At 43.1% G+C, this 16,450-nt stretch overlaps 1 protein-coding gene across 1 annotated transcript in view; it reads right to left on the bottom strand.

Moving 5' to 3' along the window:
* The window catches only part of ARL6IP5 (ARF like GTPase 6 interacting protein 5), a 21,050-nt gene extending 6,530 nt beyond the window's left edge, over nucleotides 1-14,520 (bottom strand). The window contains exon 1 of the mRNA XM_006736318.3: nucleotides 14,228-14,520. Within this exon, the coding sequence (XP_006736381.1) occupies nucleotides 14,228-14,403 (176 nt within the window). The 5' untranslated portion in view covers nucleotides 14,404-14,520. The remainder of the gene's footprint in view (nucleotides 1-14,227) is intronic.
* Nucleotides 14,521-16,450: the final 1,930 nt, after the last annotated feature.

Below are 16,450 nucleotides of genomic sequence, written 5' to 3'. Positions count from 1 at the left end.
GTTGTTAAGCGTCTGCCTTCGGCTCAGGTCATGATCCCAGGGAACTGGGATCGAGCCCCGCATTGGGCTCCCTGCTCAGCAGGAAGCCTGCTTCTCCCTCTCCCACTCCCCCTGCTTGTGTTCCCTCTCTCTTGCTGTGTCTCTGTCAAATAAATAAATAAAATCTTTTTAAAAAAAAAAAAAAAGATGCATGGAATTAAACCACATGGCCATAAGTGGTAAGAGTAGTGTAGTAGGACATAATTTAGAGCTAAACCCTATAGTAGTAAGTTGCTTATTTCACTCAAAACTCTTGCAAATATTCATCCCCTTCCAGGCAATAAATCTCCCCCTCAGCAAAGAGTCAAAGGAAACAAATAAAAATGCAAAGACTGAGTTGTAACAATCGTCACATGAGTGGTATTTATGATGAAAAACTTTTAGAAGTAACATACATGGCCACCAATTTACTAGAGGTGGTATATGCAGCTATTTTTAAATACTCAATAATATGGAAAGATATTAATAATATATCGAGTGGGTAAAAGTAATCATAATACATTCTGTTTGGTGGATTTATATATGTTATGTAGCTGAGAAGTAGAAATTTTTATAATTAGTATATTATTTTGCAATCAGAAATAAAATGAACATATAAGAAAGGCAAATATAAAAATATAAAAGCAACTGCTCCCTAGCCTAAGACCCAGGCTTGGCACAGGCCAGCTACAACCGCCCACCTTTACTTCCATTGTCTCTCTGACAACATTAATGCAATTGCAATTCAGATGCCACAGCGAAGCTGTTCCTTCTCCCACCCAAACCTTGGTTCCCTGCCGATTCTCCAGATCCTCCTGTGGCCAGGTGCACCACCCCACTCCCCCACGCTTTCCCAGCATCCAGCAATTAAACTGTTCTGTCTGTTGTTCACCAGTTCTTTATCATCTGGGTCCACAGAGTCACTCTGTACTTTTTCTGTTTTAAAATTTTATCTGGGTTTTGCTGTACCTTCTGCCCAGATCTGGGAAAGACAATTATAGGCCTGGGGAAGGGAAGAACTGGACAGGGCAAAAACAAAATCTTTCTTAGCAGGTGGTAAGGAAACTGAGTGGAGAGGCCCAGAAATTGTCACCGATTAATAAATCTCATTCCTAGCACTCAAAAGATTCCGAAAAGAGTTATACTGAAAGACTGGAGCAGTTATACTGGGTAGGAGCATCGTGGGTAGTTTATTCCCATTTGTTTATTAGTTTCACCCAAATATTTTTGAGCTGTAAAGAAAAGCAAAGATCAACAGTAACGCAAAAAACTAGAGTGGAGAGTTCAAGTTTAAGGAAACTGCTTTGCATAAACTGCAAATAAAAGATGGTTGGTTGGTAGCAAGCTAGCAAAGTATCCTACTCAGTTCTTTCTAGAATGCCTACTAAAATAATTCGTGAGGTGAAACATACAACAAAAAGTATGCCAAGCTTTGTCTATTTTCCTCTGGACAAGCAAAGTACTTGGTGGCCATGTACGTTACTTCTAGAAGTTTTTCCTCTGGACATTCATCTATGTTGAATGTCTAAATAAAGCCCAGGACAAAGAACAACAAAAAATCCAGGCCTGACTTAAGCAATTCCAAATTTGCTTTTCACCTGTTCCTGTTGCTCATGTTCAAGGGAAAAGACCGGAGCACAGAGCCCTATAGAACTGGTTTTAGCTTACAACACACCCAGCCACAATCTATAATTAGAAAGTAACCAAGTTTCCAAGCTGGAAAAAATGAACAAAGTTACTCGGAGCAGAAATGGTTTTCTTCCTTATTCTTAAGTCCCATTCCATTCTAACAAAGAGTAAAATTTGTACCACTCCAATGCCTTGGCACCTACTTGCACTTGGAGGAAAATAAAACACATACACCACCCTCTAGAGTTTAATTTCATTTTCCAGTGAGTACAGGAACGTGTGAGCCAGTTCTCATCTGCGATGAGTGAAGTTTTTTAGTCAACAGCTGGGCTCTTAGTCATGCCAGTCACAATAAAGCCCAGGAACCTTTAGGCAAAAACTCCCATAAATATGCTACCCCAGCTTTCATGGGGACAATTGCCACTGGGCTCGGATGGGTGGAGTTTCATTTACTGGTAGTCCCCGAATGAAAAAGGGTGGGAGGAAGGGAGGCAGGAAGATAGAGGGAAGGGGGAAGGACAGTGAGGGGTGAGGGGACTGAGGGAGAGAGAGAATATAATTTTCTGATAGAACCTAGTTCAACAAGTCAAAAGCATTCAGTGTTTTTCTAATGTGAGGCAAAAACATATATCTACATACATATGCATTCTATTCCGTAAGTAACTGAGTAAATAAGTAAATAAATGTAATGGTTAAAAATTCTACTGGAAATATTGACGGTTGTGAAAAGGTTTACAACCCTATCACAGAATCCTGTAGCAGAGTGTTCAAAGATAAATAGCTTCAGTCCCATTGCACAGATGAATAAACTGAGGCCCGGAGAAGTGAAGAAACACATTCGAAGGGGTCTAGGGGAGAGGAAAGGGTGCCAGCTGATGTAACCGTGACAGCAATTCATAATATAGCCCTTTGTGTATTGTTAAGCAGCTACAGGACTCCAGTCCCCCTTCCCCCGCACCCACCCATTCTCGGTATTCTTCCAATTGGGGTCAGGAACAAAGAATCATTCTGGGAAATCCCTTAGCATTCTGGTTTCTCTCTGAAGCAAGGTGGCTATGAGCAGGTGTGGACACGGGGTCCTGAATGTGCCAACACGATTCAGCTAGCTAGAGCTATAGTTTCAGCATAAGTTCCTGAAGTGGGGGGGGACCAAAAAACTTGGCTGATCACAGAATTTTAGAGGTAGGGCAGATCTTGAAAAAATACATCTCATTCTACACATAAGCAAGCTAAGGAACAGGTTAGTAAGTATGCTCCAAACCCATAAACTGTAGAGTTGGCGATAAACGTTTACCAAAACGGAGATCCTCAGATCAAGTTGAGTGCACTGTTGGTAATTCCCAGCAACTGCAAGGACCACAAGAGCCAAAAAGGCAGTGAAATACTTCTAGAGCAGTAGAAGCCGCTTTGCCCCGAGTTCCAATTTTCTAACCCAAAAAAGGTATTTTTGTAGTTGGGTTCCTGAGGAAGCCTGACTCACCAAGAAAGGAGGGAAACAATTTACTCACAGTGGATTTCTCTAAATTGGTGATGTTTTTCTGTGGTCCTTAAACAGCCAGAGGGGTCATTGCAAATATGAATTCACCCATCCATTTCCTTGCTTCTCCTTGCTCTTAGAATAAAAACAGTTCGTTACACAGGCTCCAAGGCCCCACAGGGTCTGGCCCCTACCTATGTGTGCTGCCAGCCACCGCATACCGTTGTGTAATTTGTACCTGGCACAAGGAGGCCTGGCTGACGTGGTAAGTGAGGGGCTACAATCCAGGCCAGATTTGACTCACTAACCAATTTGGCTTAGGCTGCATCTGCTAGGAGTAAGGAGTGCTTTCAATAATCAGTCTGAGGGGGCGCCTGGGTGGCTCAGTTGGTTGGGCGGCTGCCTTCGGCTCAGGCCGTGATCCTGGAGTCCCTGGATCGAGTCCCGCATCGGGCTCCCTGCTCGGCGGGGAGCCTGCTTCTCTCTCTGACCCTCCCGACCCTCCCCCCTCTCATGCTCTCTCTCTCTCAGTCTCTCTCTCTCAAATAAATAAATAAAATTTAAAAAAATAATAATAATAATCAGTCTCAGGGAGCCTGAGGGCTAGCAGCAGCCCTGCCTGTGGTCTTTTCCTGCGCCACCTCCTGATTCTACACCCCGTCCTCTGGGGCTTCGATCTCCCTCTAGACCTTGCCCTGTCTCTGGCCCCCACAGGCCTGCGCACAAGCCATTCTCTGCCTGATTCACTCCTACTTCCTTCAAAACCCAGCCTAATCAGCCCTTCTTCTGTCTCTGGTCACATCAGAGCCCCATATAGTGGTGCTCCTCCTTCCTAGCCTCATCACAGTGGTGGTGTTACATTTACTTGAATGAGGATTGGATGCATGTTTGTCTCCCACTGGATTAAGCTCTATGAGGGCAGGGACTGTAACATTTTCTCCCCGGCACCTAGCACAAGGTCTGCCTGGCACACAGTAGGTATTCAATATATGTGTGTTGAAAGAAAGAAAAACGGCGCCTGGGTGGCTCAGTTGGTTAAGCGACTGCCTTCAGCTCAGGTCATGATCCTGGACTCCCAGGATCGAGTCCCACATCGGGCTCCCTGCTTCTCCCTCTGACCCTCCCCCCTCTCATGTGCTCTCTGTCTCTCTCAAATAAATAAATAAAAATCTTTAAAAAAAAAAAAAGAAAGAAAGAAAGAAAAAAGGTAGGTAAGGATCTTGTGTATTTTCATGTTATTTAAAGGAAGCTCAGCAACTTTCCATGGGTATGAATCAAGTGACAGGAGGTTTCTCCCAGACAAATCACTATTATTCTCACTGCACACTAGACATTACTGGAGAAATAGTCCCTGTCTTTGTACCTTCATAGAGTTGTGATGAAAGGAACAGAGGAAAAAGAAAAGTAGGAAATATCATGCATATGCCCGTGCAGATGTGAGGTAGAATGATTGTGACATGGTCAGAAAGGGCCCTTTGGCTTGCTGGCAGGAGGAACTTTGTAAGTCTTGCCGCTGGTACGTGCTGGGGGTCAGGAGGGAGAGTGGGAAGCACAGGAGACTCATACTCCTGCAGACATGTCTATATAGGCCCCTTTTGCTCTTTGATTCCTCAGATAACCCCAATGGCCTTCCGTGGTTATTTTGGTTTCCCAGCATGGCTTCCGTCCTGGCAAGTACTATTTCTGACCACAAAGTATAGATGTAAATGTATAAATCAGCTTTGAGTCAATATGATCAGGGTCACCTTGGCCTAATAATCACCAGGTAAAGGAGACTTTGGAGCAGTTAAGGTGGGATGGGAGCCTGCCTCTTTTGTCACAGAAAGGGCGTAGTAGCCTAACATTGAGATTTTTCTTAACCAATTGAATTAGGAAGACCCACAGTATTTATTGTATCCTTGTTGATACTATTTGTTGCATCCTGTCCACTTGGTACCATGAAACTAAACACTCAAATGATCCACTGTCTTGGCAGCAGTTGGCATGTTTAAAGTATTCACAGTAAGACATACCTTATGAACTTCCATGTTTTCTTTTGTGTTTATTAAGCTAATTGCTTATTTTATTCTTAATAAACAGTGAGTTGGGCCTGGTTTAGAAGCCATATATCTCAGACTTTCCACAGGGATGGAGCTTCAAATGATCTGATTAGCTTGAAACTGTTCCTTTTTAAACTTTATATTAGGGCAAATTTCTACCATATACAATGTTAGAGAGAATGGTATAATGGACCCTCATGTATACTCATCACTGCTTTCAACAATTAGGAACCTATGGTCACTCTCACAACAGATAGTCTTTTGGAACTGAGGTGGAAAGATCTTTTGTTTACAAACTGTTCCTTCTGAATCCTTTTGGTAGAGTAAATTCAATAGTTTTCCCATGGCAGGTTCTTACAGCGCTGAGAAGGCTGGGGATGGGGAAATGAGCCCGGTGACACATAATCTTCCTTCCTATAAGGAGGCTCCTGTCTGTTTACCTCCCACCAACACCCAATTTCTGCATTCCCTTCTGTTTCTCTGAGACAGGGAAAAACCACACTGATGGCGTACGGAAGCGGATTATAGAAGCAGGAACCAAAGCCTTGGTTTTCTACTTCAGACGGACTTTCTGCCTTCTGCGTGGTGTCTCCGTTAGTGATTGCTCCATGGAAGGGCAGGCTGGGAAATCCTGTTTATGGTAAATCCTTGCAGAAGGGAGAGGCAGCCTGCAGCTTTTGTCTGAGATCACAGGCATGAAAGTGTTCTCTGAAACAAGGAGCAAGCCTATTGCAACAAGACAGAGGAGGATGTTACGGGTAGGTATTCTGAAGCTGAGTGATAAGGGATAGAATTCATCTGTCCAAAAGGAAAAGAATAAGAAATTTCCAACAGTGCTGCACATTTTGGTATTAAGGTCAAGTTCATCTTTTAGAATTGGATTTCTTATGCAGAGCTCTCGGCCCCTACTAAGTAGATTGAGAGCTTTTGCCTTCTAAGAATGGGGCCAGGAATCCAAAATATGCTCATTTGTACACATATCCAGAATCATTATAAATCCTAATGTGGGAAAAAGGAGACAGAAACTACCATCCCCAGGCTGATGGTGGCAGGGAATATATTTTTTTTAAAGTGTCCGGGGAAAAGTCAAGAACAAGGTTGCATAAGTGGTGTCCGAGGATTTAATAAAAGGCAATCCTTATTAGATGAAGAATTTTGAGATTAAAATTTTATTGAGCACTGACAGACCTCTTAAAGTTCTGTACTCAGAAGAAGCACGTAACCCATGAAGGAAAGACATATGCCTGCATTACATGTGCCTCAAGTGCAGATAAAGAGGGATGGGAGGGCAGGAAGGGATTAATTCTGGGAGGACTGGGAAGGCAGGGTGGAGCTATACTCCTGCTCGTATCCTTGGTGCCTACACAGTATCTGACACACAGCAGGTGCTCAGTAAATACTTATTCAACTGAATAAAAGACATCTGAGCTGCAGGGGAGGATGGGAAGGAAAGGTATAATTTTCCTTTCCCCCGTCCACATACTCAATGCCTGTCCCATTTTCAACACCTGAGTTTTGAAATTTGGGATAATAATGCACAAGGGAAAGAAGGTAAGTTGAAAAGAATGTGTTTATGTAGGTGCATATTTTTGTACACTTGCTATCCTTGTATAACAATTAATTATGTCTGTAGTTTCATCTTGCTGCCCCTCTAGACTCTAAACACGATGCAAGTCGGAATCACAGTGTCTTACTCTCCACTGTATCTCCTAGCCCGGTGCCTGAGAAGTTGGCAAATGCTTCATAGTCTTTGTGTAGCGAAAGAAGCAAAAAAGAGAAGAGTAATATTGTAGCATTGGCGTGGAAGCTGATTAATCTCAAAAACAGAATTTTCTGCTAGGTTTTGGCACAAAAGAACTGCAATTAATTCCATCTGCAAATGTTTTCATACATTCCGATCCAGAGCATCCCAGGGCTCTCATATCCTTTTCTTCCTTTACCAACTAGAAACTTGGGTTTTTCATCCTTGCAGCATTAAAAGGTACAAACAATTTGACTATTTTTCAATACCAGACATTGGCAGCCATAGGCCTCAAATATATTATGGGACCACACTCATTTTAAAAAGATTAAAGTAACGCTCTTTTCAAACAGAAGTACAAGCCTTCCAGAAACGCCTTGCCATTTCAAGCAACTACAAGCATAAAGTGGCACCTGGAATTTCCACCCTCTGGAAACACCCCCACAGGCCACATGGTGAAGAAGTACTTTAAGAATATATGGGCTCATTCAGCAGCTACACTGTGCTGTCTTAAAGGGGAGGCCTGAACATAAACATCTGAAAATAAATGAGCCTTTTAGCTGGAGATGTACTGGAGGCATTTATATATTTGAAAATTTTGTGTGTGGTTGGTGCTTTCTGATGCCACGCCAGGAAATAAGACTCCTGATGGCAGGGAGGAATTTGTGAGAATAAGAAAAGCAAATAGGGCGCCTGGGTGGCTCAGTTGGTTAAGCGACTGCCTTCGGCTCAGGTCATGATCCTGGAGTCCCTGGATCGAGTCCTGCATCGGGCTCCCTGCTCTGCAGGGAGTCTGCTTCTCCCTCTGACCCTCCCCCCTCTCATGTGCTCTCTCTCATTCTCTCTCTCTCAAATAAATAAATAAAATCTTTAAAAAAAAAAAAGAAAAGCAAATAATACAAATGTGTGAGTTGGCGATGGAGCTGAATTTGGTTAATTAGGAGCTTCAGAATATTTGCAATATGACTTAACAGAGAAAGTATTTTACTTCATAACAATAAAAGAGGCTACTAATGATTAGCAGTTTTTGGTCCTATTTAGCCACACCAACTCCAGCCCTCACCATTGTGAAACTGGGAGTTTGATGGGATCAGTACTTCTCAACTTCAACCTGGGGGTGTATATCAGAATCACCTGGGGAGTTAAGATCCTGGACCCACCCAAGAAATATATATTCAGTATTTCTGAAGTTAACACCTGGGCATATGGGTACATTTATTTAAATTTTCTCGGTGGTTCTTTTGAACCAGACCAGACCAGTGCTTCTTAAATTTTAATGTGTCTATGAATCATCTGAGAGTCTTTTCAGAAAGCTGACTGATTCAGCAGGTCTGGGAGGGTGCCTGAAATTCTGCATTTCCAACAAGCTCCCAGGGTGAAAGATGCTGCTGTTCCATGGCCCGTACTCTAGATTTCTCCAGCTCAAATCTTTTGGCATTCTGTTAAGCACAGAAATTCCTGTCCACAACCAGAATGTATCACATACTGAGCACTTAAACTGCAAGGGCAATAGGTGTTGCCTTTGCTTTTCACTTTGAAAATAGAGGCAGAGACTTCTATTGCTGTTTATGATATAAAAAGAATATTGAGGGGCGCCTGGCTGGCTCAGTCAGTGGAGCATGTGACTCTTTATCTCGGGGTTGTGAGTCTAAGCCCCACGCTGGGAATAGAGATTACTGAAAAAAAAAAAAAAAAAAAAGAATATCTAGTGCCAAGATGTATTGTGTAAAGAATGGAGGAGGTAAGTCATATCTTCTTCAATCTTAGGCATTTTCCTTTCTTGATTTAAAAAATGCAAAGCCACTTTCAGCAAAACACACACTTCCCAGCTTGTTATTCATGCTATTCCTTTTAAGTCACCCAATCTCTTCTGAAGTGACGCCTAAATCTCAAAAAGAAACTGAAGTCTTCAAGGGAAGCAACACAAGTGTTTATAAGAAACACAAGTTACAATTATGACAAAACCACTAAAGTATATCCATCATCTAATACTTCTAAGAGAAGTCACAAGCTGTGAGAATTCCAAATATACCTAGAACCTAGGATTTAATATAATAACAGCAGCTACTGTTTAAATATTATCACTTGCTGGGCCTTAATGCACTTTATATTAATTAAGTCATGTAATTCCAATTTTATGGTAGTGGAACTCCAGAGCACATGAACTTTTAAGCAAAAATGAAGAAAAGCAACAGCCAGAATGCTGTCAAAAAATAGAAAGTGAGTTTGTGGAATCAGTAGAGTCTTCCAGGCAGATTAATAAAAGAATGACAGCATAACAGATTTAATAAATCAAGGATAATGATCAAAGCCATGTAAGCTTCAAATCTGCTCCATTCTTTTTTTTTTTTTTTAAAGATTTTATTTATTTATTCATGAGAGACAGAGAGAGAGAGAGAGGCAGAGGGAGAAGCAGGCTCCCAAGGAGCAGGGAGCCTGATGTGGGACTCGATCCCAGGACCCTGGGATCATGACCGAAGGCAGACGCTTAACCATCTGAGCCACCCAGGCGCCCCAAATCTGCTCCATTCTTAATGTTTGAAAAGTCAGAAGCCAGGAGCTACAATCAAATTGTTTTGCTAAGAAACTGCCAAGAACTGTTTTTTGTAACTTGTTATAAACTAACTTGCATTTAGTGAAAGTGATCACCAAATTATCATGATTTTCTTAGCAACAGAGCTGTGGTTCTCCACCAGGGGTGATTTTGACCCCCAAGGGACATTTGGCAATGTCTGAAGGCAGATTTTTTGAGGGCCTGGGTGCCTACTGGCATTCAGAGGGTAGAGAGCAGGGATGTTGCTAAATATCCTAAAATACACAGGACAGCCCTCTACAACAAAGAATTATATGATCCCAATTGTCCATAGTACTGGTGTTGAGAAAGCTGGCAGGAGAGTATTTCACCAAAATTCTACAAGGGCAATATGAATTAGTGAAGAGTTTGAATTATAACCTTTTCTAAATTGAATGTTTACGCTGTAGTAATCTTAACCAATATGTAGCAAGTGCAGTCAGCAATGACCCAGTTAGAATCACTTTAGGAGCATGCTGTTGCTATGTACTAGCGTGCTGCTATGTGCTTCAAAATAATTTGTTCCATTAGGTAGGTTAAAAGTTGCCCCCGTGACTACATTGAGGCCTTCTGTTCATTTATTTACTCTGCATTCATCAACTGAGCATCTGCCAAATAGCAGGCCTCAGGGATACAGCAAATAAAAGTACTGATAACGACGACAAGAAAAAGAAAAAGCAATCACAAACAAAACCCACAGTCTCTGGCCTCAAGGAATTTATAGTCCAGAGTGGAGACAGGCAAACAGACAACTTAAAAGCCTGTGAGGGGATTACCAGGAAAAATACAGGCATGGGTGTGCGGCCCAATTAACACAAGGAAGTGAGGGACAAAGGGAAAATGTTTCCTCAAAGAGATGGTACCAAAGCTGAGTCTTGAGGGAGAGGCAGGAGTAGGTGAGTTAGCAACTGGAGCTTGGGTGGATGGAGCTGTTGGGATAAAGATGCTGTCTATGTTTCTCACACCAACAACGATTAGAAAAAAAAAAAACACCACCACCACAATAATAAGTAACATTTGTGGAGCAAAAACTAAGAGCTGGACACTAGTCTAAGAGCCTTGCCTGTAGTAACTCGGATAATCTTCACAGAAGCCCTATGAGGCAGGTTCTATAATTAGTCTCATTTATAGATGAGGAGGCTGAGGCACAGGCACAGTTGAAGTCCAAGGTTACACAGCTAATGACTGGCAGTTGGGATTTAAAATTTACTTAATGTGGCCCTGGTGCCTGAACTCTTAACCACTACTTTATACTCTTTAAAGAGCCAGAAGCTTATGACAACTATCTTCAACAAGGACTGTTAGCTAAGAGACTTACTCAGAATTAATCTAAGAGGCAGAGTAGACCTATTGAGTAGAAGTCACATGCCTGGTAAACCAGGCTTTTAGGATGAAGACCAAACTTCTAACCATGGATTGATTACGAGGCCCTGCCTGATGAGGCCCTCAGATACAGATTTACCTCTATCCTAATCCCTCTTACTCTCCATCTTGGGAAAGGCAGCCCTTTCTGTTGTTTTTGGAGCTAGATGATATCCACTTGGTCTTCCCTCTTCTTTCCTGAGAGCTGGAAGAGCAGGCTTTCTGCATCCTGACTCAAGCCAGTTTTCAACACAGGAGAATTCACAGTTGAGGCTAGAGCCCTCCAACAATGCCCTGGAGGCCCCTCCTCACTACTAGGGGACAGAACCATTGAAGAACACCCTTTGAACACGGTCTCTTCCCCAGTAAACACCCAGGCCACATTTTCACACACACTCTATCAAGATACGGGAAACTATCAGATGCTGTAGAAGACAGCCCCCAACTCTGCTCTGACCCACCCATCTACTGACATCACTGAGAGGAGAGTTCTCTTTAGAATGAGAAATGTCCCAGAGTCAACTAAGCTCTCTGACCTTGAAGATATTTGGTTTCTTCCAGCTTTAAGAGACGAAACTTCATGACTCATAAGAAGATGGCACATTATGGCACATTAGGGGCACCTGGGTGGCTCAGTCTGTTAAGCATCTACCTTCGGCTCCAGTTGTGATCCTGGGCTCCTGGGATTGAGCCCCTCCTGGCATTGAGCTCCCTGCTCAGCCAGGAGCCTGGTTCTCCCTCTCCCTCTGCCCAGCCACCCCTCCCCCACCCGCACTGGCTCGTGTTCTCTCTCTCTCTCTCAAATAAATAAATAAAATCTTAAAAAAAAAAAAAGATGGCACATTGTTTAGAGCACAAGACTGCGTCTGTGACTTTGAGCAAGTCATTTATACTCTCTGAGTCTCAGGAATAATAATAATCATAATAATATCTCATCTCACTGGGTTGAATGAGATAATGCACGTAAATTACTTAGCAAATACTTGGCACACAGAGCACTCAATACTCAATAAATGTTTGCTTTTATTATTATTATTAGATTATAAAGAAAAAAAGTCGTTTGTGGAAAAATCACTGACTGTGTGTTTGTGGATGCAGAGAAAACAGTTAAAGGTCATATACCAAATTTTTACTGGGGTATGAAGGAGAGGGAAATCTCGTATTTTACACACATGCAATTTTCAAAATAATTTACTGCTGGCCTGTGTCTTTTGTAAATTTTTAAAAATAAGAATAATAAAAAGTAAAGATGGCTATTTTTTACTTTTACCGTCAAAAAGTTCACTGCCAACCAACATTTCTTATTTAAAAAGGAAAATGGGAAGGGCCAACACTCCAAAACTGCCTGAGTGAGTAGGCTAAGGCACCATAATGAGGGAGCTATATTTAGTAAGAGGGCTGGACCCTGACCTTCACAGTGAAAAATGGATTCCAACAAAGCAGCAAGGCTGCCCAAGCCTGTGTCTGGTCTGGGCAGTACCCCTCTTTGAAAAGCAATAGTTTTCTCTGAACATTTGACTGGTCTGTGTCAAACCTTGCCAATATCTAAGTTTTGAGGGTTACCACAAAAAAAAAAAAAAAAACACCTCATATCTAGATCACCAGATAGTATGTCTGGCTTGTTTCTTTACTAAGAGGGAGAAAAGAAAAAGAAAGCAAACCAACAGATGCAATCCTATATACTATTTATTACGTTTTAAAGAAATGTTTTAGTGTTCTGGAAAATGAGCCTCACGCATAAGGTTAGGGGAAGGTTCAGGAGGCAGCTGCCCCAGGCCTTAGGCCTGTCCTACCCTAACTAATTTTAACTTGGCTGCCACTCTAATTCAGAGTCGGCTCAGAGCCTGTGCCCTCCACACACCAAGTCATTCTCAGAGTTTGTGATTCCTTAAGCAACACAGAATGAGAATCTGTGCAACTGTCTACTGAATCCCACAAATGAGCATTCTCTTCTGCATGGGGGCAACGACCCTGAACCACATCTGGAAATTGTGAACTCTCTCTGTGCTGTGTTCCTGGTCCTATAGCTTCTCAACAATTGTCACATGCCCTTGGGCTAGAAGTCATGTCTGATTGATCTTGGTGTTGTTTTGAGCTTGGCACAGAGAAGTGACTCAATAATAAATAAGCCAAAGATCAGCAAACCACCCTAAGAAACCACCCTATTTGGCCTTTCCCACACCCTCCAAGTTTGGATTTCTCCTCTTTCTCCCAGGCCAGCTTGTACTTTCCCTCTCTAATGGCAAGCAAGTTCCTTTATAAAATCTGAGGTTGGCTTTTTCTTTAAAGATGCATAGAATCAGCAAGATCTAGAATATCACCATCCTGCACAAGTGAGAGAAGCATTTCTTAAAGGGTAAACTACAAGAAAAGGTGGTTTCTAGTAAATCAGGTGTGTGTGTGCGGGAAGCGGGTGGAATCCTATGTAACACAGAACCCTTTTTATTTTAACATCTGTTATTGAGAAGGCCTTTAATACGATGAGACGACGGGCTAGGAAGTGAAGGAGAGAAAGTAGCCTCGCCGGACGACTCCTGGATGAAAACGCAAGAGAACCCGGTTCCGAGAGTCAGGACAGCCTTCACCCCACACCGGGAGATGCGCCACCAGGAAACACCCACCCTCTTGCTCCCAAGCTCATCTTCCTCCTACAGTGCAGCGGGCACTAGGCGGATAAACCCACAAAGCGCGTTGCTTCTTGGGTGCCCTTTTTACACGAAAACCCCCAGAATGCAGAGTTCGGATCCACACCCAGTCGCCCAAGTCTCCCAGGGCTGCGCCCCTTCCCGCCAGCCCCAGGATAGGGTTACACCACTTTCCTCTTTCTTTTCTTTCTGTCTTTCTTTTTTTTTTTTTTTAAGATTTTATTTATTTATTTGACAGAGAGAGACACAGCGAGAGAGGGAACACAAGCAGGGCGAGTGGGAGAGGGAGAAGCAGGCTTCCCGGCGAGCAGGAAGCCCGATGCGGGGCTCGATCCCAGGACCCTGGGACCATGACCTGAGCCAAAGGCAGACGCTTAACGACTGAGCCACCCAGGCGCCCCTCCTCTTTCTTATTTTTAAAAGACTGGGGCGCTGCAAATACCTACAAGAGCCTAATCAGGGCACAGAGGGAAAATAAACGTCAGTTTTTCTTGTCCGAAGCTGGCAAAATTTCTTCACCCCTAGAAATCCCCTCACGTCTCCGCCCGAGGCACGGTAAGGAAAAGGGGACCCCAAGATTGCTGCGGCCTCGCCCTGACAAGTTTCCATAGGCTTGACCGCTTGCACTTGCCAGGGCGGAGGCTGGGCTTGGAGAGCGTTTCCATATCCCGGGATCCTGTATGTACACCCGGAGCCCCACGGTGCCGCCCTCGATCAGTGCCCCGGAGGGGGACCCCCACTTACCCCACAACGGAAATCATCATGGCAGCCACCACCAGGTAGTTGGTCTGATAATAGAGCAGGTTGCTCACCACGCGGTTGTTCCATTTGGAAATGTCCCTGAAGTCCGGCCGGGCGAAGCGGTCAGAGCCAGGGAAGAAATCGTCCCAGGCGCGGAGCGGGGCGAAATTCACGTCCATGTCTAGTCTCTCAGCTTCTTGTTCTTCTCCTCTGGAATCTGGCGGCGGCGGCGGCGCCAACCGATCGGCTAAGCTGGGTTAGAGACGACAGCGGCTCACGCTCAGCGGGCTCTGCGGTTGGTGAGCAGCGGAGCGAAGGAAATTGGGAGCGGGCGGGCGTTTTTCTCTTCTTTACTTCTTGATTGGCTCTAAGAGGTTGGTTACAGAAAAAGTGGGGCCTCGCGACGGAGCAAGGGGCAGAATGCAAAATAGAGATGAAATAGAAAGAAACGAGCGGAAAACCCCAGTGTGAAGCGAGATGGCATTGCCCTCCCTGACAGTCCGAATACACACAGCCTCCTTTAAAATACCCCCTTTTGAGTGTTCAACATAAGAATGTGTTCTGGATTTTAGGGAAATTTTTTGCAGCTGTTCAGATGCTAATCTAAGTGAAATGGAATGGAAGGCAACTATAGTGTTACTGGAAGATGAGCTGGTTTTGAAAACTGAGCAGTTACTAACCTCTGCACATCTGAATGCAATTCTCATGTTTTCTGTTTCACCATGAGTCACTATGAGTGAAATCAGGTTGGCAAAATGGGAAAGAAGAACGTGTAGAATGGAAGGGTTGGCTTGTTATTTCACTTCTATTTTTTTGTTCTCCATCTCTGTCTTCTCCAGACAAAATTATTGAACTACTGTGCTATTCTGATGCAGTGGGCACTCTAGGCACATCAGCCTTGAGCTGGGATGTTGTTCACCTTAGAAAGCAAACAATGGTCTGCAGTGACCAATAGTGTAGAGTAATTGCTTAGAGTTAGATATTACTGCTATTGTTACTAATAATAGCACAGGCCATGATTCATCTGTATGGTATTAATAATAGTGCGCTAACCTGATTTGTTTTCTGTGGCTTATAATGAATATCCACTGACTTTTCTCTATCTTGTTGCAATTTTATTGTTGTGGTTGTCTCTGAGTAGGCTTGATAGAGGACAAAAAGGTAGAAGATTTCAGTGTGATGCCAACAGATATTTTGAGTCCTTTCAAGGCTCTGTGAAAGCACTCTGGGGGATTAAAAAAAAAAAAAGGTGAAAAGAATGCAGCCTTGCCCTGCCTTCAGGGATCTTGCAATGCAGTGGAAACACTAACTTAAATGTATTACAGTAAGAGGAGTGCTAGGTAGAGATGTGCCAGACCTTAGTGCTCAGTTACAGGAAGTTACAGGGTGTGGAAGAATTCCCTGGGGCTTAAGAATTTCAAGGAGCAACACTGCGGGCAAGCTGAGAAAATGATCTTGGTCATGACCAGCATACCAGCACCATTAGGACCCCACACCTGTTGGAGAGATCAGTGAGCATTAGGAGCTGTGACCAAGAACCTTCCAACTGCTCAGGACTGCATGACCATAAACTGTCAGATGTCTGTTAGGAATAATATGATTCCTCATTGATCATAGGCAGTTGATATCCAGTAAACATTTGTTCTGTGAATTTTTATTTATTTGTTTAGAGGCACCTGGCTGGCTCAGTTGGTAGGGCGTGACTCTTAATCTCAGGGTCTTTAGTTCCACATTGGGAATGGAGCCTACTTAAAAAAAAAAAAAGAATGAATTTATTTGTTTAAACCTCCGAAGAGGTTTAAAAATAAAGAAATGAAAAAAAAAAAACCGGATATAACTGTATTTAGCATGATTTCCTTCTCCCTCTCTCATGAAGTATTAACCATGCTTCTCTCTCTGGCTGCATACGAGAGAATTTGTTTTCCCACTACACATTTCTATCTTTGTCAAAATAATTTTAAATAAAAATGGACGCATCTGGAATCCTTACTTGATTTCAGGTACTCTTCGAAATGCTATTAGTAGCAGCACTTTGTCATTATTCATTCAGGGGTTGGCCTTCCTGCAGCTCCTATATCCACACTTGTGCTTCTAGATAGACCCATTCTGAATATTTATCTGTCTGTATACAAACCATAGTGGATAGTCTAATAGTTTATGATATATTACCTTTGAAATGAAATAAATCTGTTTCATGTCTGTTACTTTCATTGCTGGCAAGGGCAG

Source organism: Leptonychotes weddellii, chromosome 1 (genome assembly GCF_054177405.1).
Source record: "Leptonychotes weddellii isolate Sample4059 chromosome 1, ASM5417740v2, whole genome shotgun sequence".
NCBI classification, from domain to species: domain Eukaryota; kingdom Metazoa; phylum Chordata; class Mammalia; order Carnivora; family Phocidae; genus Leptonychotes; species Leptonychotes weddellii.
This window is presented reverse-complemented; position numbering and strand designations above follow the sequence as displayed.